General features: G+C 40.7%; 1 protein-coding gene across 4 annotated transcripts in view; it reads left to right on the forward strand.

Annotated features, from left to right (window-relative positions):
* The window catches only part of Art3 (arginine methyltransferase 3), a 64,445-nt gene extending 43,904 nt beyond the window's left edge, over positions 1-20,541 (forward strand). For all 4 annotated transcript variants that reach the window (XM_070098441.1, XM_070098442.1, XM_070098443.1 and 1 more), the window contains exons 7-9: positions 4,930-5,058; positions 9,101-9,331; positions 20,187-20,541. In XM_070098441.1, coding sequence (XP_069954542.1) covers positions 4,930-5,058; positions 9,101-9,331; positions 20,187-20,296 — 470 coding nt within the window. In that variant the 3' untranslated portion in view covers positions 20,297-20,541. The remainder of the gene's footprint in view (positions 1-4,929; positions 5,059-9,100; positions 9,332-20,186) is intronic.
* The last annotated feature ends 2,376 nt before the right edge of the window (positions 20,542-22,917 follow it).

Raw genomic sequence — 22,917 nt, forward strand, 5'->3', positions numbered from 1 at the left:
TGTTCGATTTTTACCAATGTTCAGGAGTAAACAAATCACACCACACGTCCAATACACTTCAACTGGGGAGTCTAATATTCTTTCACTAGTGCACTGATATTATTTATACCATTTTTACAATAATGCAGTAGTCTGCATAACAGTAAATTTTGTATTTTTTTGTATGAATAAAAAATCAAAATAGAAATCAATAATAATATAAGAGGGGCCTAGAGATGTGACTAATGAACAGAGGATATGTTATTTTAGTGCCAAGAATGTCTACCTTGTTTATTCTGGACCCTATTTTGAAATTGGCATCTTTTTTAGTTTGCGTGAAATTGGCCAAATTGCCAATTTCTGACCACAATATTGGGTAGTCCAAATTGGTAAATGGGAGGTTTCTTGTGCTCAGCTGATAGATAAAATGGAGTTCTAAAGAAATAGCTATGAGTTTGGTCAACTGGAACAACGGAATTGGTTGAAAATAGGGCTCAAAGTCGGCGAAATCGCCGATACGCATATGTCGTCGAGACCACTAACTTCGCGGGAGCGTAATTCCATGAGTTTTCGACCAAATTTTGAACTTTTGGTGTCATTACCATCAGGAAAAGATTCTCTATCATTTCATAAGATTTTTTTTTTTTTTTTTTTTTCAAAAATTTAGTGACATAGAATGACAGTTTCAGAAAGGGGCCTGAAACAGTCAAAGGGTTAAAGTCCTAACAGCTCCCTCCACTGCAGTTGCCAGTGCTCCCACCCCAGACCTAGATAAGTGAACCCCATCCCTGGCATACATGTCATTTCTGCCATAGAAGAGGTCCCAGTTGTCAATGAATGTTACTGCATTTTCCTTACAGTATTTGTCCAGCCAGCAATTGACACCAATTGCCCTGGACAACCATTCATTTCCAACTCCTCTCCTTGGCAAAATACCACATATGACAGGGTTCCCACCCTTCCTCCTAATTATTTCTATTGCTGACCTATACCTGCTAATCAGGTCTTCACTCCTACGTCTGCCAACATCATTGCCTCCAGCACTGAGACAGATAATAGGATTGCTCCCATTACCTCTCATGATGTCATCCAGAAGGCTAACAATATCTTCCATCCCAGCCCCAGGAAAGCAAACCCTCTGTCTCCTACTCCTGTCCTTCAAGCAGAATGCCCTATCCATATACCTAACTTGGCTATTCCCAACAACAACAATGTTCTTACCTTCCTTGGTGTCGTTCGTCGTGACGTTCCCAGTAGTCGACTCACATTCGTCGGGTAGCACTGAGAATGTATTAGATGTTTCCACAACAGTTTCCACGGCAGTCTCTTTCTTCTTCATCGTTTCTACCTTTCCATTCGTCTTCTTGATTGTCAACTTCGTTCCCTGCTGTCCAGCCACTGACCAGTTTCCTTTCTTGACCTGAGGACTAAAAACAGGAGGACTACTACGAATCTTCTTGTTTTCCTCGGTCAGTCGCCAAATCTCCATCTTCGCCATCCTCAATTCTTCCTTAAGCTGTTGGTAAAGTTGCTCAATGGAGGGCATCTTGCTTCAATTCGTAGAGAGCGCGCAAACAGGTCTTCACAGAGCTAAGTACACGTCACCACTCTAGTGTAGTGTGACCTAAGTGTAAGTAGAAGTAGCAAGACGTACCTGAAATCTTGCATGTTTATGAGACAGACAAAAGGACACCAGCAATCCTACCATCATGTAAAACACTTACAGGCTTTCATTTTACACTCACTTGGCAGGACGGTAGTACCTCCCTGGGTGGTTGCTGTTACTACCTTGGGATGAACCTTATACCTACTTAATATTCTGCACTTTTAATGGACTGAACACATAGATTCCAGGCTGAGGGACAGATTATCTCAAACTGCTCATCTTCCACCTTTCTCAGCACTGGACTGAAGAATCCACTAACCGGGCAAATGTTTCCAGAATAAAGATACCCAAATATTGCACAAGTGTCTTATTTATCAAATTGTGGATTTTCTAAACCGTTTATTCACATAATGTATCTTCATAAGTGGTTTTCTCGAAGATTCGTGGTTTGAATATTTGTTTTAGCTTCCAACATGCTAACGAGGGGCTCTTGATCAAAGGAATTGGATCTGTCTATCCTTAGATCAGACCTAATTGTCTCCCATTACCCTGGCACTGTATGACTCCTACTGGTTTACCACTTCCTTTCTATTTTTAACACACCAGCCATCTCTGTCCTAGGTAGGGTGATCCCCACCAAAAAAAAAAAAAAAATCATCATTCATTCAGTGGCTCTCTTGCCAGAAATGCATGACATTACAATTCAAATGACTCTCCAAACTGCAATATGTTGCATTATTTTCAATGTTTTTCTTATATTTTCTCCTCCTTTAATGTTTCTGTCTCAACCTTTCACTCCAGCCCATTTTGTTTTTATCTTTCTGAAGAATCTTGCAGGTGCAGTTTCCAAACACATTATTCAATACAGTGGTCCTTCGTTTTTCGTAATTAATTCATTCCAAAGAGTGTGACTATTATCGAAATTGACGATTTGTGAAACCATTTTCCCCATAAGAAATAATGTAAATCAAATTAATTCGTTCCAGACACCCAGAAGTATCAACAAAAAAAATTTTTTTTACCCTAAAGGTAGATTTACATGCACAAAAGAATGAACATTCAACATGACACATACCTTTATTGAAGGCTGTTGTTGATGGATGGAAGACAGGGAGGAGGGAAGAGGGAAGAGAGGTTATTGTTGGGAAGGGTAATCCCCCTCCATAAGGACTCTAGGTACCAAGTCCTTATCAGGGATCACTTCCCTAGCTTAAATAGAAATTTACATGCAGAAAAGAATGACAAATAAATGTACAGACGAATAAAAGGTGTAAATGAACATTTAACATCACACTTACCTTTATTGAAGACTCTTGTTGGTGTATGGCAGAGGGAGGGGAGGCGAGTTTATTGTTGGAGAATATGACGCTACTATCAACTCTGTGGCTTACTTATCTATCACAATTCAACTAATATGACATAATAAACAATATTAATAACATAGAAACATGGAATATACTCTAGAATGAATAAAGTAAGTCATTATGTATGTCATGACTTCTTTCTTTTCTTTCTTTGTTAAGTTTATCAGGGCTACTGATGGCATAAGCCGTATCGAGCCCAACTTCTCGATGGTATGAGGAAGATTTGTTGCCCAAGGCTGGACGATGAGAGAAAAGGAACAAAAGTTCCTTTGTAAACAGAGATAGAAACTTGAAGTTTCCAATTAGAACCGGTAGACCCCCTTGCAAAGCCCAAGCAGAGAGGGACGCCCACACTCCCACCTGAGTTCAGTAATCGGCTTCCCACCAAAGACCAATAAAGAATTTTCCACAGAGCGAAAAAAATGGAGCTGGCTAAAAGTAAGCCGATGAACAGGTGCTCTTCCTGTCTAGTGCTCGGCAGGCAAAATAGATGAGGACAAGCATCCCAGAGAGAATGGGGGAAATTTGTCACTGATACTCAGGCAAGAGAGAGACGTTCACACCCAACGAAGGCTGGCGCAGAAGTCGTATGTCACGACTGGTGTTTTGTTGTTGTTTGATGTATAAGGGCCAATGAGAGCATAAGCCATACATAATGGTGATGAAGGCTGCAGCTGAGGCAGCGGTGTTTTCTGTAGCCCTATATAACTCCAACAATATTGGAGGAGTTAGTAGAATTGCTGAATCACTGAGGAAGGCACCCTCTACCACCATCACTACCACCATCACTACCACCCTCTACCACCATCACTACCACCCCCTACCACCATCACTACCACCCCCTACCACCATCACTACCACCCTCTACCACCATCACTACCACCCTCTACCACCATCACTACCACCATCACTACCACCCTCTACCACCATCACTACCACCCTCTACCACCATCATTACCACTCTCTACCACCACCACTTTCGTATTTTTCTACAAATGTTTTCTTGAATTATATCGTGTTTCTCACATTCTTTACCAAAAGGTTAGCACTAGAAGCTTTCTTTGGAGAGCCATGGTGGCTTATTTAGCAGTTGCAAGCACTAAAACGAATGGAATATTATAAAATGTATTGTATGAACCCATGGGATTGTCCTCACTCACTGATAAACAATGGCACACTGGCTGGGAATGGAGTGTAGGGCCGCTCGAGGTATGCGTACACATCTGGGATGAACGACTATTTGCAAGTCAAACGATGATTTGCGAGTCAATGTTTTGATGAAAAAAAGCTACGATTTTCGAAAATTACAACTTTTGATGCTTACGAAAAACGAGGGACCGCTGTATTTATTTATATATTTTTATTGATTTTATTCCTATCTGAAATCCTCTTATATTCAATTTTTTATTTTTATGCTTTGGTTTAATTTTCCCCATCAAATTTTGTGTTTATTGCTCCATTAGTTAACACATAATATTGTATGACTCACAAAATCATAATATGATTGTAAACAGTTCACGTAACAAATAGGGGGTCAAACCCACCTCATACCAACATGGCTTCTATCGTATCTAGTGGTCAACTTCAAACTGATTTTGGTTTGCGAAAGTTTTAGTTGGTTAGGTTAATGGGCACAGATGTAACTAATGTGACTTTTATTGTGGCAATGTTTCACTTTCCTGTTATTACTGAGTTTTATTTTGTGAGTTGCGCATCAATAAATAACTTGTTTGTCATGCCGTAAGAGGAAGTTGTCTCTTCTGATAATGTTTAAACCTTAATTGCTGATGTATCATACTCACATACTTAGATTTTTAGATGTTGAACCACATTAGTAAATTATGCCATACTATTCTATTCTTTATGCATGCATTTAGGTAGAGGGGGCTGGGCTTATGGAATATGTGGTTACCTTTCTTGGATCACTCAGTGATTGAAATGATTCTACTCTTTTGATTCTTTTTTTTATATAAATTTCAGATACATATGAAAAGATCATTTCATTTTGGAATGATGTTTACGGCTTCAAGATGTCATGCATGCAAAAGGAAGTGGTAAAGGAAGCATCTACTGACATAGTTAAGCAACAACATATAATCACTTCTGCAGGTAATATATACACCTACCATCCGACTTACGACCGAGTTCGGTTCCGAGAAACCGGTCGTAAGTCGAAATGGTCGTAAGTCGAACTTTACTACTGAATATCAACAAAACATTTTTGTAATGGCTTTATTTTATTGTTTTATTTTGGTATTTCTTGTTTTACTTTACTTTTTATGTTGTTAGTACTGTATTTTATACTGTAAGGTTTAGGATAAACACTGTGTACAACACAAATAGTTGTTTATTTCCCAGAAATTTGGCATAAAAAACACGGTCGTAAGTCGAGTGGCCGTAAGTCGAGCAGGTCGTAAGTCGGATGGTAGGTGTATACAAGTTTTTTTAATATTCCAACTTTGAATTTTTATTAGTAAAAGTTTTTCCAGATTTGTGTGTATTATTGATCTCTTTCGCAATTTTTTTTTTTTTTTATAAAGACATCGACTGTTTTCTACTGAGGCAGGGTGACCTGAAGATGAAGAAACACTTTCCTCATCACTTACTCCGTCACTGTCTTGCCAGAGGTGTGCTGACGCTATAATTCAAATGTGCAGTGTATCTCCACCCTTCCTTAAGAATGCAGGCACCGTACTTCCTTTTTACCTCCAGGACTCAAGTCCAGCTAACCTGAATCTCTTCATAAATATTAGTATGCTCATACTCCAACAGCACATTAAGCCATAAAAACCATTTGCTTCCACTCACTCTTACCTAACACACATGCTTGCTGGAAATCTCGAGTAAAATCACTGCTCACCTTCCATGGACTATTATCTCTGAACATCTTAATAGAGTGTAGTTAACTGCATAAGAAGTCCTACTTAACAGTCTATGTGTAATTTGTCCAAAATTCATTTCATAGCCAGTGACTTTCTTTCATGCCTACCAGTGTTTTATTATATATAAACTACATTATTTATACTATATAAAGAAATGAAAATTGTATTATATTACATTCTTAGATCTAACAACGGTCTGGAGTTTTGAGACTCTCTGACCGCGGGTTCAAATCCCGCCCGTGGTATGGTTTATTCTTAGATCTACAGTGATCATACTGTTACTCTTGAATATAAAGTTAAGTAAATACTTAACTTTATATTCAAGAGTAATAGTATGATCATTGTAGATACTAGAATGTAATATAATACAATTTTCATTTCTTTATATAGTATAAATAATATAGTTTATACAAATAACCCGCACATAGAAGAGAGGAGCTTACGATGACGTTTCGGTCTGACTTGGACCATTTACAAAGTCACACTGTGTGACTTTGTAAATGGTCCAAGTCGGACCGAAACGTCGTCGTAAGCTTCTCTCTTCTATGTGCAGGTTATTTGTGTATCGCTCCAGTCACAGTATTGTGGCTTGTTTTGTTACTTAATATAGTTTTTTTTATTTTTTTTTTTTTATTATCACACCGGCCGATTCCCACCAAGGCAGGGTGGCCCGAAAAAGAAAAACTTTCACCATCATTCACTCCATCACTGTCTTGCCAGAAGGGTGCTTTACACTACAGTTTTTAAATTGCAACATTAACACCCCTCCTTCAGAGTGCAGGCACTGTACTTCCCATCTCCAGGACTCAAGTCCGGCCTGCCGGTTTCCCTGAATCCCTTCATAAATGTTACTTTGCTCACACTCCAACAGCACGTCAAGTATTAAAAACCATTTGTCTCCATTCACTCCTATCAAACACGCTCACGCATGCCTGCTGGAAGTCCAAGCCCCTCGCACACAAAACCTCCTTTACCCCCTCCCTCCAACCCTTCCTAGGCCGACCCCTACCCCGCCTTCCTTCCACTACAGACTGATACACTCTTGAAGTCATTCTGTTTCCCTCCATTCTCTCTACATGTCCGAACCACCTCAACAACCCTTCCTCAGCCCTCTGGACAACAGTTTTGGTAATCCCGCACCTCCTCCTAACTTCCAAACTACGAATTCTCTGCATTATATTCACACCACACATTGCCCTCAGACATGACATCTCCACTGCCTCCAGCCTTCTCCTCGCTGCAACATTCATCACCCACGCTTCACACCCATATAAGAGCGTTGGTAAAACTATACTCTCATACATTCCCCTCTTTGCCTCCAAGGACAAAGTTCTTTGTCTCCACAGACTCCTAAGTGCACCACTCACTCTTTTTCCCTCATCAATTCTATGATTCACCTCATCTTTCATAGACCCATCCGCTGACACGTCCACTCCCAAATATCTGAATACGTTCACCTCCTCCATACTCTCTCCCTCCAATCTGATATTCAATCTTTCATCACCTAATCTTTTTGTTATCCTCATAACCTTACTCTTTCCTGTATTCACCTTTAATTTTCTTCTTTTGCACACCCTACCAAATTCATCCACCAATCTCTGCAACTTCTCTTCAGAATCTCCCAAGAGCACAGTGTCATCGGCAAAGAGCAGCTGTGACAACTCCCACTTTCTGTGTGATTCTTTATCTTTTAACTCCACGCCTCTTGCCAAGACCCTCGCATTTACTTCTCTTACAACCCCATCTATAAATATATTAAACAACCACGGTGACATCACACATCCTTGTCTAAGGCCTACTTTTACTGGGAAAAAATTTCCCTCTTTCCTACATACTCTAACTTGAGCCTCACTATCCTCGTAAAAACTCTTCACTGCTTTCAGTAACCTACCTCCTACACCATACACTTGCAACATCTGCCACATTGCCCCCCTATCCACCCTGTCATACGCCTTTTCCAAATCCATAAATGCCACAAAGACCTCTTTAGCCTTATCTAAATACTGTTCACTTATATGTTTCACTGTAAACACCTGGTCCACACACCCCCTACCTTTCCTAAAGCCTCCTTGTTCATCTGCTATCCTATTCTCCGTCTTACTCTTAATTCTTTCAATTATAACTCTACCATACACTTTACCAGGTACACTCAACAGACTTATCCCCCTATAATTTTTGCACTCTCTTTTATCCCCTTTGCCTTTATACAAAGGAACTATGCATGCTCTCTGCCAATCCCTAGGTACCTTACCCTCTTCCATACATTTATTAAATAATTGCACCAACCACTCCAAAACTATATCCCCACCTGCTTTTAACATTTCTATCTTTATCCCATCAATCCCGGCTGCCTTACCCCCTTTCATTTTACCTACTGCCTCACGAACTTCCCCCACACTCACAACTGGCTCTTCCTCACTCCTACAAGATGTTATTCCTCCTTGCCCTATACACGAAATCACAGCTTCCCTATCTTCATCAACATTTAACAATTCCTCAAAATATTCCTTCCATCTTCCCAATACCTCTAACTCTCCATTTAATAACTCTCCTCTCCTATTTTTAACTGACAAATCCATTTGTTCTCTAGGCTTTCTTAACTTGTTAATCTCACTCCAAAACTTTTTCTTATTTTCAACAAAATTTGTTGATAACATCTCACCCACTGGTAGGCACGGAAGAAAGTCACTGGCTATGAAATGAATTTCTGGCAAATTACACATTACACATCATTGTTGTTGTTGTGTTTATGGCTTAGAGTGCGAGTTCTTGAGAATTTCACAAATGTTCAGGTGCTCGAGAAGAACAAAATTGTGAAATAATTTTTTTTTGCACAACAGTCATGATATTGTGATTAAATTAAGTTAAATTTTAGGGCCATCTCAGGTAGTTTTGTGCTATTTTTTCTTTGTTGCAAAGAATTGTAGTGATTGAATTTTGTGTGTGGGTGGGTGTGGGCGGGTGTGTGTGGGTGGGGGTGGGTGTGGGTGGGTGGGTGTGGGTGTGGGTGTGTGTGTGGGTGGGTGGGGGTGGGTGGGGAGGTGTGAGTATGTGTGGGTGTGTGGGTGGGTGTGTGTGGGTGGGTGTGGGTGGGTGTGGGTGTGGGTGGGTAGGTGGGTGGGTAGGTGGGTGGGTGTGCAGGGGGGTGGCAAGCACTGCTCTTCGTGAATTTTAGGAATGTCGTGAAATATTTAAAGATGGATTCATTTGCTAAGTATTTTCCTTCCAAGTTTAACACCTGTCTTTAATCTTGCCTCTTCTTCTTCCAGTTCAAATTGCTGATTTTGACCTCATGAAAATTACCCCAAACGATACTGAGTTTACCTCCAAGTTCAGCCTGACGGTTAAGAGAGATGGTAAACTCACAGGATTTGTCGGATATTTCGACACCTACTTTGACATGCCGAGCCCAGTATTTTTCTCCACGGGACCACAAGCCAAACCTACTCACTGGAAGCAAACAATATTTTATTTGCCTAGTCCATATATTATTAAAAAAGGTAAGTATCAAGTTATTGACTTACAGTGATTCAACTTATGATATTTCAACTTTATGATAGTGCAAAAGCAATTACTTTGGAGGTGAAATTTGAGGTAATTACCCAGCATGAAGGTGGCAAGTCTGTAACTTGCCACTTTGCTGCTGGTTAATTTACTTTTCAATTCTGGTATTTAGTTAATTATTTGTTTATTTACTTATTCAGTAACAATAGTTATTTATGTACTTATTTATTTAGCATATCATGTTCGTATTCGACTTAGGATATTTTTTATTTATGGTGGGTTTGTCGGAAAGTAACCACATCACAAGTCAAGGAGCACCTGTATGCCCTACATCCCATATACAGCCTCTCCTCACTTAGTGACATAATCGTTTACCGATGGCTCAGACTTACGACAGGCTCTTCGACCAGTATTCATACCTTTTTTTTTTTTTTCTTCAACAAGTTGGCCGTCTCCCACCTAGGCAGGGTGACCCAAAAAGAAAGAAAATCCCCAAAACGAAAATACTTTCAGCATGTTGTAAAAGTTAACTAAAATGCCGGGAACAATGATCTAGTATCCCCTTTTCCTGTACAGCCTACTAAAAAGAAAAAGAAGTACAGTGGTCCCTCAATTATCGTCCTTAATCCATTCCTAGAAGTGCGACTATTATTGAAATAGACGATTTTCGAATCAATTTTCCCCATAAGAAATAATGAAAATACAATTAATCCGTTCCTGACACCCAGAAGTATTAAAACAAAAAAGTTTTTTACATAAAATATAGATGTAGTACATAAACAATACAATGGGACACGATGAATGAAACATTAACAGCATAAGACTTACCTTTATTGGCGATTCTTCTTAGTGTATGGAAGACTGGAGGAGGAGAGAGATTGAATTACTGTTTGGAAGGGGAATCCCCTTCCATCAACACCTCAGGTACCAATTGCTTTTCTGGGGTTACTTCTCTTCTCTGTTTCTTAATGCCACTAGGACCAGCTTGAGAGTCACTGGAGTCCTGTCTCGCAAAAAAACTGTCCAGAGAGCTCTGTTTCTGGCGTCTCTTTAAAACTTCCCTAAAATGGGCCAAGACTCTGTCACTATACAAGTTGCCAATATGGCTTGCAACATCCTTCTCAGGGTGATGTTTCTCCATAAATCTTTCCATCCTACTCCACATTTCAAAAATCTCCTTAATTTCCGAAGAATGCACGTTCTTCCATCTCTCTTCCTCCTCCTCTGCAGCAAGATTCTGAGTTGCGATCTGTTTCTCTTCCTGCTGAAGCTCTTGCAGTTCCACTGTGGTTAGCTCTTCATTGTGGTCTTCCACCAACTCTTCCACATCCTCCAAACTCACATCCAACCCCATGGAACTCCCAAATGCCACAATAGAGTTCACAACTGACATAGGCTCATCAGGGGCTGCCTCAAACCCTTCAAAATCCCTCCTGTGGACACAATCTGGCCACAAGTTTCTCCAAGCAGAGTTCAAAGTCCTGGTAGTCACTCCCTCCCAAGCCTTACCTATAAGGCTTATGCAATGGAGAATACTGAAGTGTTCTTTCCAAAAATCTCTTAGGGTCAAGTGAGTGTCTGAGGTCACATTAAAGCACCTTTCAAACATTGCTTTGGTGTAGAGTTTTTTAAAGTTTGAAATGACTTGCTGGTCCATGGGCTGGAGGAGAGGAGTGGTATTCAGGGGCAAGAACTTTACTGTGATGAACCCAAACTCCTTCAAAATTAGGTCATCCGAGTTTGGAGGATGAGCAGGTGCATTGTCCATTACTAGAAGGCACTTGAGATCTAATTTCTTTTCCAGGAGGTAATTCTTCACATTAGGGCCAAACACTTCATTGAACCACTCGATGAAAATTTCTCTCGTGACCCATGCCTTATTATTAGATCTCCAAAACACACACAATTTACTCTTCATAACATTGTTTTTCTTGAACACTCTGGGATTTTCAAAATGGTACACTAGTAACGGCTTCGCTTTGAAATCCCCACTAGCATTAGCACAGAACATGAGCGTCAGCCTGTCTTTCATAGGCTTGTGTCCTGGCAGTCCCTTTTCTTCCTGAGTAATGTAGGTCCTCTTTGGCATTTTCTTCCAAAAGAGGCCTGTTTCATCACACTTGAACACTTGTTCAGGTTTCAGTCCTTCAGCCTCTATGTACTCCTTGAATTCCTGCACATATTTTTCAGCCAGTTTTTGTTCCGAACTGGCAGCCTCACCATGCCTTATCACACTGTGTATGCCAGTACGCTTCTTAAATCTCTCAAACCAGCGTTTGCTGGCCTTAAATTCACTCACATCACCACTAGTTGCAGGCAATTTCTTTACCAAATCGTCATGCAACTGCCTAGCCTTTTCACAAATAATCAACGTCATGAGACTATCTCCTGCTAATTGTTTCTCGTTTATCCACACCAATAATAACTTCTCAACATCTTCGAGTACTGCTGATCTCATTTTTGTCAGCATATTTACCCCCTTTGCAACAACAGCTTCCTTGATTTCCTTTTTCTTGGCTATGATGGAAGATATGGTTGTACGGGATTTGTTATACATCCTGGCCAGTTCGCCCACACGTACGCCACTTTCATATTGTTCAATGATGTTTTTCTTACATTCAGTCATATTTCTCACCTTCTTTACCAAAGGCTTGGCACTAGGAGCTTTCTTTGGAGCCATGGTAGCTTATTTAGCACTTGCAAGCACTAAAATGAATGGAATATTATGAAATATTTCATATGAACTCGTGAGGGGACCGGCGCTCACTGGTAAACAATGTCACACTGGCTGGGAAGGGAGGCCGACACGGCTCAGAGCTGTGAGTACGCGTCCAGGATGAAAGACGATTAGCAAGTTAACGGACCATTTGCGAGCCAATGTTTAGACGAAATAACGCGACTATTTCTGAAATGGACGACTTTCAGGCTGGACGACTATTGAGGGACCACTGTATTCATACCTAAATAATGCATATTAGAGGTAATTTCCTCAATTCTGTTTATTTTAATACACAGTGCACTGCTGTATAAATTTTTAAAAATATAGCAGAAATGTTATAAATGGTGCAGAGGTGACATTTAAACAATGTCAAAGATGGTTGACACAAACTCACTACAGTGGACCCTCGGGTAACGATGGCATCACCTAACGCCAAAATCAGATAGCGGCATGTTTTTGTGTCAATGTTGGCTCGGCTAACACCCAAGAACTCAGTTAAGGGCATTCGTCCTGAACATGTCCACGTTCGGGATGAATGCTGCCCGCCTGTCCGGTACAGCCAGTGTACCATTGTTTACAAGCCAGTGCGGATGATTCCACGCGTACATGCAATAGATTTTGTATTATTCCATTGTTTTTAGTGCTTGTAACTGCTAAATAAGCCACCATGGGCCCAAAGAAAGCTTCTAGTGCCAACCCTGTGGTAAAAAGGGCGAGAAATACTATTGAATTGAAGAAAGAGATAATAGCAAAGTATGAAAGTGGAGTGCGTGTCTCTGAGTTGGCCGGGTTATACAACAAACCCCAATCAACCATCACTACTATCTTGGCCAACAAAAAGGCAATCAAGAAAGCCGTTGTTGCGAAAGGTGCAAGTATGCTTACGAAACAGAGATCGCAAATACTCGAAGATGTGGAGAGACTGTTGTTGGTGTGGATCATCGAGAAACAATTATCAGGAGATAGTGTTTCTCAGTCAGTAATACAGTGAAACATATAAGTGAACAGTATTTAGATAAGGCTAAAGAGGTCTTTGTGGCATTTATGGATTTGGAAAAGGCACATGACAGGGTGGATAGGGGGGCAATGTGGCAGATGTTGCAGGTGTATGGAGTAGGAGGTAGGTTACTGAAAGCAGTGAAGAGTTTTTATGAGGATAGTGAAGCTCAAGTTAGAGTATGTAGGAAAGAGGGAAATATTTTCCCAGTAAAAGTAGGCCTTAGACAAGGATGTGTGATGTCACCATGGTTGTTTAATATATTTATAGATGGGGTTGTAAGAGAAGTAAATGCGAGGGTCTTGGCAAGAGGTGTGGAGTTAAAAGATAAAGAATCACACACAAAGTGGGAGTTGTCACAGTTGCTCTTTGCTGATGACACTGTGCTCTTGGGAGATTCTGAAGAGAAGCTGCAGAGATTGGTGGATGAATTTGGTAGGGTGTGCAAAAGAAGAAAATTAAAAGTGAATACAGGAAAGAGTAAGGTTATGAGGATAACAAAAAGATTAGGTGATGAAAGATTGGATATCAGATTGGAGGGAGAGAGTATGGAGGAGGTGAATGTATTCAGATATTTGGGAGTGGACGTGTCAGCGGATGGGTCTATGAAAGATGAGGTGAATCATAGAATTGATGAGGGGAAAAGGGTGAGTGGTGCACTTAGGAGTCTGTGGAGACAAAGAACTTTGTCCATGGAGGCAAAGAGGGGAATGTATGAGAGTATAGTTTTACCAACGCTCTTATATGGGTGTGAAGCATGGGTGATGAATGTTGCAGCGAGGAGAAGGCTGGAGGCAGTGGAGATGTCATGTCTGAGGGCAATGTGTGGTGTGAATATAATGCAGAGAATTCGTAGTTTGGAAGTTAGGAGGAGGTGCGGGATTACCAAAACTGTTGTCCAGAGGGCTGAGGAAGGGTTGTTGAGGTGGTTCGGACATGTAGAGAGAATGGACCGAAACAGAGTGACTTCAAGAGTGTATCAGTCTGTAGTGGAAGGAAGGCGGGGTAGGGGTCGGCCTAGGAAAGGTTGGAGGGAGGGGGTAAAGGAGGTTTTGTATGCGAGGGGCTTGGACTTCCAGCAGGCATGCGTGAGTGTGTTTGATAGGAGTGAATGGAGACAAATGGTTTTTAATACTTGACGTGCTGAAGATTGAGACACTTATGCAGCATATGGGAATCTTTATTCAGGAAACGTTTCGCCACACAGTGGCTTCATCAGTCCAATACAAAGAGGAAGGCGTAAGGAGAGGAGGAGAATGAGGTAATCAGTCCCTCAACCTGGAGTCGATGTGTTCAGTCCATCAATCTTGTAGAATATACAGCATAGGGCCGTAGACGTGGCTTATATACTGTAGTGAGGTGAGGTGAAGCAGGCGGAGGCAGGGTCATAGTGGTACCATCCACTAGTCGAAGTAGGTCTTCGTCCAAAGGTTGAACAAGTGTTGAAGAATTCTTTGTAACAAGATCCCATGATGCTGCAGTGTCTGACAGTTGTGATGAATGGTTTGAAAACCGACAAGTTGAAGATTGAGACACTTATGCAGCATATGGGAATCTTTATTCAGGAAACGTTTCGCCACACAGTGGCTTCATCAGTCCAATACAAAGAGGAAGGGGTAAGGAGAGGAGGAGAATGAGGTAGTCAGTCCCTCAACCTGGAGTCGATGTGTTCAGTCCATCAATCTTGTAGAATATACAGCATAGGGCCGTAGACGTGGCTTATATACTGTAGTGAGGTGAGGTGAAGCAGGCGGAGGCGGGGTCATAGTGGTACCATCCACTAGTCGAAGTAGGTCTTCGTCCAAAGGTTGAACAAGTGTTGAAGAATTCTTTGTAACAAGATCCCATGATGCTGCAGTGTCTGACAGTTGTAATGAATGGTTTGAAAAACCGACGGCCCTATGGTGTATATTCTACAAGATTGATGGACTGAACACATCGACTCCAGGTTGAGGGACTGATCACCTCATTCTCCTCTTCTCCTTACGCCTTCCTCTTTGTATTGGACTGATGAAGCCACTGTGTGGCAAAACGTTTCCTGAATAAAGATTCCCATATGCTGCATAAGTGTCTCAATCTTCAACTTGTCGTTTTTTCAAACCATTCATCACAACTGTCAGACACTGCAGCATCATGGGATCTTGTTACAAAGAATTCTTCAACACTTGTTCAACCTTTGGACGAAGACCTACTTCGACTAGTGGATGGTATCACTATGACCCCGCCTCCGCCTGCTTCACCTCACCTCACTACAGTATATAAGCCACGTCTACGGCCCTATGCTGTATATTCTACAAGATTGATGGACTGATTACACACGTCTTCCTCGACTGATCCAGAAACGTTTCCTGAATGATGCTGCATAAGGACTGATTACCTCATTCTCCTCCTCTCCTTACGTCTTCCTCTTTGTATTGGACTGATGAAGCCACTGTGTGGCGAAACGTTTCCTGAATAAAGATTCCCATATGCTGCATAAGTGTCTCAATCTTCAACTTGTCGGTTTTTCAAACCATTCATCACAACTGTCAGACACTGCAGCATCATGGGATCTTGTTACAAAGAATTCTTCAACACTTGTTCAACCTTTGGACGAAGACCTACTTCGACTAGTGGATGGTACCACTATGACCCCACCTCCGCCTGCTTCACCTCACCTCACTACAGTATATAAGCCACGTCTACAGCCCTATGCTGTATATTCTACAAGATTGATGGACTGAACACATCGACTCCAGGTTGAGGGACTGATTACCTCATTCTCCTCCTCTCCTTACGCCTTCCTCTTTGTATTGGACTGATGAAGCCACTGTGTGGCGAAACGTTTCCTGAATAAAGATTCCCATATGCTGCATAAGTGTCTCAATCTTCAACTTGTCGGTTTTTCAAACCATTCATCACACTTGACGTGCTGTTGGAGTGTGAGCAAAGTAACATTTATGAAGGGGTTCAGGGAAACCGGCAGGCCGGACTTGAGTCCTGGAGATGGGAAGTACAGTGCCTGCACTCTGAAGGAGGGGTGTTAATGTTGCAGTTTAAAAACTGTAGTGTAAAGCACCCTTCTGGCAAGACAGTGATGAAGTGAATGATGGTGAAAGTTTTTCTTTTTCGGGCCACCCTGCCTTGGTGGGAATCGGCCAGTGTGATAATAAAAAAAAAATAAAAAAAAAAAATACGGGAAAAGGCAAGGCAGTTGCATGATGATCTGATAAAGAAAATGCCTGAAACTAGTTAGTGAATTTAAGGCCAGCAAAGACTGGTTTAAGAGATTTAAGAATCGTAGTGGCATACACATTGTGAAAGGCGTGGTGAGGCTGCCATTTCTGACCAAAAAGCGGCTGAAAAATATGTGCAGGACTTTAAGGGGTACATAGAGACTGAAAAATTAAAACCCCAACAAGTGTTCAATTGTGATGAAACAGGCCTCCTGTTTTGGAAGAAAATGCCAAACAGGACCTACATTACTCAGGAGGAAAAGGCACTCCCAGGACACAAGCCTGTGAAAGACAGGCTAACTCTCATGTTTTGTAGTAATGCTAGTGGGGATTGCAAAGTGAAGCCTTTACTTGTGTATCACTCTGAAACTCCCAGAGTGTTCAAGAAAAACAATGTGGTCAAGGCTAAATTGTGTGATGTGGAGAGCAAACAGTAAGGCATGGGTCACTAAGGATATTTTCTTTGATTGGTTCTATGACGTGTTTGGCCCCCAGTGTGAAAAAATACTTCCTGGAAAATAAATTGCCACTCAAGTGCTGCCTGGTAATGGAATATGCTCCTGCTCATTCTCAAGACTTGGAGGAGCAAATTGTGGGGGAGTTAAGCTTCATCAAAGTGAAGTTTTTGCCTGCTAATACCACTCCTCTCCTCCAGCCCATGGACCAGCAGGTCATTTCAAACTTCAAAAAACTGTACACCAAAGCAGTGTTTCAAAAGTGCTTTGAAGTGACCTCAGACACTAAATTGCCCTTAAGAGAGTTCTGGAAAGACCACTTCAGTATCCTCATTTGCATAAACCTTATAGGTAAGACTTGGGAGGGAGTGACTTGTAGGACTTGGAACTCTGCTTGGAGAAAATTGTGGCCAGAATGTGTACAGAGAGGGATTTTGAAGGGTTTGGGGCTAACCCTGAGGAGCCTATGCCAGTTGTGGAATCTGTTGTGGCATTGGGGAAGTCCATAGGGTTGGAGGTTAGTGGTGAGGATGTGGAAAAGTTGGTGGAGGATGACGATGCAGAGCTAACCACTACAGAGCTGCAAGAGCATGTGCAACAGCAACAGTTCACAGCTCAGGAATTTGCTTCAGAGGAGGAGGAAGAGAGATGGAGAAAGTTGCCTTCGTCAAAGATTAAGGACATTTGTACATTGTGGATAAAGGTGCAAGCATTTATGGATGAACATTATCCTGATACAGCTGTTGCAAGCCGTATTGGCAACATGTACAATGACACTCTTGTGTCCCATTTTAGGGAAATCTTAAAGAGATGCCAGAAACATAGCTCTCTGGACAGATACTTTGTGCGACAGGGGTCCAGTGACTCTCAAGCTGGTCCTAGTGGCATTAAAAAACAAAGAAGGGAGGTAACCCCAGAAAAGGACTTGTTACCTGAAGTCTTTGTGGAAGGGGATTTCCCTTCCAAACAATAGTACACCTCCATCATCTCCCTTCCTCCCATCTCGTCACTCATCAATAAGTCCTCAATAAAGGTAAGTGTCATTTCAGTATTGTTTTCTTGGTTTTTCTTGGGTGGCCTGGTGGCTAAAGCTCCCGCTTCACACATGGAGGGCCCGGGTTCGATTCCCGGCGGGTGGAAACATTTTGACACGTTTCCTTACACTTGTCCTGTTCACCTAGCAGCAAATAGGTACCTGGGTGTTAGTCGACTGGTGTGGGTCGCATCCTGGGGGACAAGATTAAGGACCCCAATGGAAATAAGTTAGACAGTCCTCGACGACGCATTGGCTTTCTTGGGTTATCCTGGGTGGCTAACCCTCTGGGGTTAAAAATCCGAATGAAATTTTATCTTATCTTATTGTGCCTGTCACATTATTTTCTGTGTAGGGAAATGTATATTTCATGTAAAAAAAATTATTTTGTTTAATACTTTTGGGTGTCTGGAACGGATTAATTGGATTTCCATTATTTCTATGGGGAAAATTAATTCGGCTAACTGCAAAATCGGTTAAAGGCAAGCTCTCTGGAACAGATTAATGCCGTTACCCGAGGGTCCACTGTACCATTATAGTATGCTCGCTTTGCGGTGAATTCGTTTAACGACGTGGTCTTAGGAACGGAACTCTGTCATTAAGTGAGGTGAGGCTGTAGTCTTAATTTTTATGCTTAATCAACTGCCCTTGATCTCACTCTTTTGCAGGTATAATGTTCTCTTTTGTGCCATCGGTTTTGCTTGAAGTTGTTTGCCATATACATATACTTGTTGTCTTAATGGATTTTTTGTGTTTCATCAGCTTAATCAGCGATTGTTTTGACTTGAGCATAACAGTAACAGACAGTTTTGTAAATAATGGACTTTGTCCGTTGTTTAGAAATACTCTGACCCAGTGAATTTTGTCCCGTATTTCATAAGTCTGTTATATTGAGGTGCATTGAATCAGGGTTTGTTAAATTATAGAATGCTGCATAACCAGGGGTATGCCACAGTTACTGTTAGATGCAAAATAACCACAATGAAAAAATAGGGAAATTCCAAGTACTTTCATGATTTTTCACATTTTCACTATTTCTTGATAATGTGAGAAATCATGAAAACTCTTGGAATTTCATCATTTTTTCACTGTGGTTATTTTTCATATTGTGATATCACCTGTTTCTTTTTGCATACTATTAGATGTCATCCAATTTTTAGAAACTATGTATCATGTGGAAAAATAAAAAATTTACAGTTATTTTTATATAGCTGGACTGGAGTACTGGAAATGGGAAGTACAATGCCTGCACTTTAAAGGAGGGGTTTGGGATATTGGCATTTTGGAGGGATATGTTATATATCTCTATATATGCTTCTAAACTGTTGTATCTGGGCACCTCTGCAAAGACAGTGATAATGTGTGAGTGAGGTGAAAGTGTTGAATGAGGGTGAAAGTTTTTTCTTTTTGGGTCACCCTGCCTCGGTGGGAGGCGGCTGACTTGTTGAAAAAAAAAATTTACATTTGCCAATATTTTTAACTTTTAACAATTTCAGTATTTTTGGCAAAAAAATCTGTGTATAGTCACATCATGAGTGAGTTCCTGGTGGGTTTTTTTCTTTTTTTATTAACACATCGGCCGTTTCCCACCAAGGTAGGGTGGCCTGAAAAAGAAATTTTCATCATCATTCGCTCCATCGCTGTCTTGCCAGAGGCGTGCTTACACTACAGTTATAAAACTGCAACATTAACACCCCTCCTTCAGAGTGCAGACACTGTATTTCCCATCTCCAGAAATTAAGTCCGGCCTGCCAGTTTCGATTTCTGGACATGGGAAGTACAAACATAAAATATATTAATAGAAAGCTTTGGAACATTGATTACTGTGCTATAAATCTGTCCAAAATGCTGTGCATATTTATAGACATTTTTAAATGGAACCTTTTTTGCCTTTTAATCCAAGAAATTAATGCTATGATCCTTTTTTCATGAATCAAAGAAGTTTTTATTAGGGCAGTGTTTCTGTTTAATAAAGCTCTACACAGTGCAAAAAAAAACTAGTCCGGTGACATGTGCTTTTTTCTATATAAAAGGTTTTGTAAATGATTGTTAAGTGGGGATCACATTTTTTTTTTAACTCTCTGGCTGTCTCCCACTGAGGTAGTGTTACCTGAAAAAGACACTATCACTGTCTTGCCAGAGGTGCAAAGATACAATAGTTTAGACATCTCTAAATAGCAAATGTCCCAAACCCCTCCTTTAGAGTGCAGGCACTGTACCTCCCAACTCCAGGATTCAAGTCTGGCTAACTGTTTTCCCCAAATCCCTTCACAAAATATAGACCTGCTCACACTCTAACAGCTTGTCAGTTACCAAAAACCATTTACTGTATCTCCACCCCTAGCTAACACACTCACACATGCCTGCTAGATGTCCAAGCCCCTTGTTATTCTTTCTACCAATGCTAATGTGTTTGCTTTTTGGTGTTACAGGTGAGTGTGTGGAAGGGACCATCTGTGTGCGTCGCAAGAGAAAAGAGATCCGCTCGCTGGATGTCGGAATTAGTTTTGCCGACCAGAAATTAAAATATTTGGTGGAATAGAGTCTAGATTACTTGTAGCTCATTCATCTTCAGCTGTAACGCAAAATACAAAACTATTATAATAAATATTTTATTTGCCCAACTTAAATATTTTAGCGGAAATTCAGCTTACATACGGGTATTTTTTTTTTTGTCTTCTCGTGCTAATTTTTTATATATATTTTTTATGCTGCATGTCTTGGGTGAGTTACATAATAAATGCAATTGATTATGTAATAATTTTTGTAATAAATCTTTATTTGTAATTCTGAGTATGCATAGTCATCCCTTATTTAATGCTTGAGGTTGATTTCAAGATTTCAGAAAGTTACAGAGGGCAGCCTATTAAAGAATTTTAAACTGAGAAAAGGAAATGGATAACACATCTGACTATGGTCAGAAGATGCCAGGCTCAACTCCTGGCAAGGTTAACTAATTTTTCCAGTTAGCCGGACTTGAGTCCTGGAAGTGGACAGTACAATGCTTGCACTTTAATGAAGAAGTGAAGGGAGACTCCATACAGTTTTAAGAATAGGTATAATAGGGCCAATTAGGCTAGAAGTGAATTTGGAAAGTGGCATATTAAGGTGTGGGGCTGAGAGCTAAGACTTGACCCCTGCAATCACATATAGGTGAGAATGTACATACATATATTTTTAACCGAATGGCTCTCTCCCACTAAAGCAGAGTGACCAAGAGGAAACCACATTCACCAACATTCACTCAAACACTATCTTTCTAGAAGTGTGTAGACATCACAGTCAGACCCTTGGCTGTCCTCAAGAAGGCACTGGACAGGCACCTAAAGTCAGTACCTGACCAACCGAGCTGTGGTTCGTACATCAGTTTGCGTGTGGCCAGCAGTAACAGGCTGGACAATCAGCCCCTGATCCACCATGAGGCCTGGTCTCAGACCAAGCTGCAGGGGCATTGACCCCCAAAATCCTCTCCACAGTACTCCTACTGAAACATCCCCAACTCTCTTTCAGAATGCAGGCACATACATCTTTCTTCTTTCTTTCAACAAACCAGCCGTATCCCATTGAGGCAAGGAGGCCCAAAAGGCAAAACGAAAGTAGGCACAGACATATACTGTTTAAATATATATGTAGTTTTTTAGCAAAGCAGTAAGGTGACCTAAAAAAAATAAGGAGCCACACACACACACATCCATCAATTTCTTTCCTGGGTGTATGATTTTCCTTTTATTTTTTTTCCAACATGTTGGCCACTCCCCACTGAGGCAAGGTGACCCAAAAAGAAAGAAAAATCCAAAATGAAAGAAAAGACTTTCATCATCATTCAACACTTTCACCATCACTCATACATAATCACTGTCTTTGCAGAGGCGCTCATATACGACAGTTTAGACGTCCCTCCAAACTGCCAATATCCTAAACCCCTCCTTGGGGGAGTTGAAGGTTTCGGAGCGTGGAGAGAGAAAACACTCGAAGAAATATGAAAATTGAGTTATTGTTACCAAAAAATAGCTGAACTTTCTGGCTACACTCTGGTATAATTATTATCCTTGTACGATGTTTCTAAAAGGAATTACAGCCATTTATAACAGGCATGGTGACAGCGCTGACGCGACATATTGCGTAAGAAGCGCTGACTCGGTTTTGTTTACGTTTTTCCCCGTGTTATTTTTATCCTTTTCTTATATCTTTTGTCTAATATAATACAAATTCACCATCTGAGATCATGGCAGAGTGGGCGGAGATAATATGATCAAGGAACCAATCGGGAACACCTGGGAATATTGCATAAAATGGCCGACACCTCCAGCCAACAAAATATTCCATACCCACGCTAATATCAATTATAAGGCTTATTTATCTATCACAATTGATCTATTATGACATAATGCAATATAATAATAGCATATAAACATAAAAAGTACACCTTAAAAAATAATATATAGCATAATATGATGCCCCAAGGAAAAAATTTCTATCGATATTTGCCCTGAAGGTGAAGAAAGGGTCCGTTCTCTCATCAGTGATGAGAGAAAACGGAGATTTACAATGGTTAACTGTAATAAACACTCGTAGGTCACGGAAAAAGTGTAAAATAAAGCGAATTTTTCGGGGAAAAAAAATATTTCCCGGGCACCTGGGGTGCCGCGCGCTTTGGCCTATATCTCGAAAGTAAGTTATTTACCTATTTATGGATTCTCCATCCTTATTTATGAATGAATTGACTTGATTTTCACAACAAACATAGAAGAATGATTGCTTTACAAAATGTCAGAAACGTTTCTGAAGTATCCCAAATATTTTCAGATTTGTGTGGGCAACAAGACCGACATCTTCCAAAATGTCAAAAAAGTGTTATGAAACTTTATTTTTTTTAGCATGAACGTAAGATTTATTATATAATTGGGGCTTCAAATATGATGGAATTAGAAGTGTTCTATCAGCAGCAAGTGTCAAAACCACTTTTCCAAGTACCACTGAGTACTTGAGTACTGCCAAATGTAATTTTTCGTAAATTTTGCATATTTCATTTCCTTTTTGGCCGATATGATTGAAACTTCAGCAAAGGCTCTTTAATATAAGCTTCTAGTAGTAGGTTGGTAGACAGCAACCACCCAGGGAGGTACTACCGTCCTGCCAAGTGAGTGTAAAACGAAGCCTGTG

This window comes from Cherax quadricarinatus, chromosome 62, assembly GCF_038502225.1.
Source record: "Cherax quadricarinatus isolate ZL_2023a chromosome 62, ASM3850222v1, whole genome shotgun sequence".
In the NCBI taxonomy this organism is placed as follows: domain Eukaryota; kingdom Metazoa; phylum Arthropoda; class Malacostraca; order Decapoda; family Parastacidae; genus Cherax; species Cherax quadricarinatus.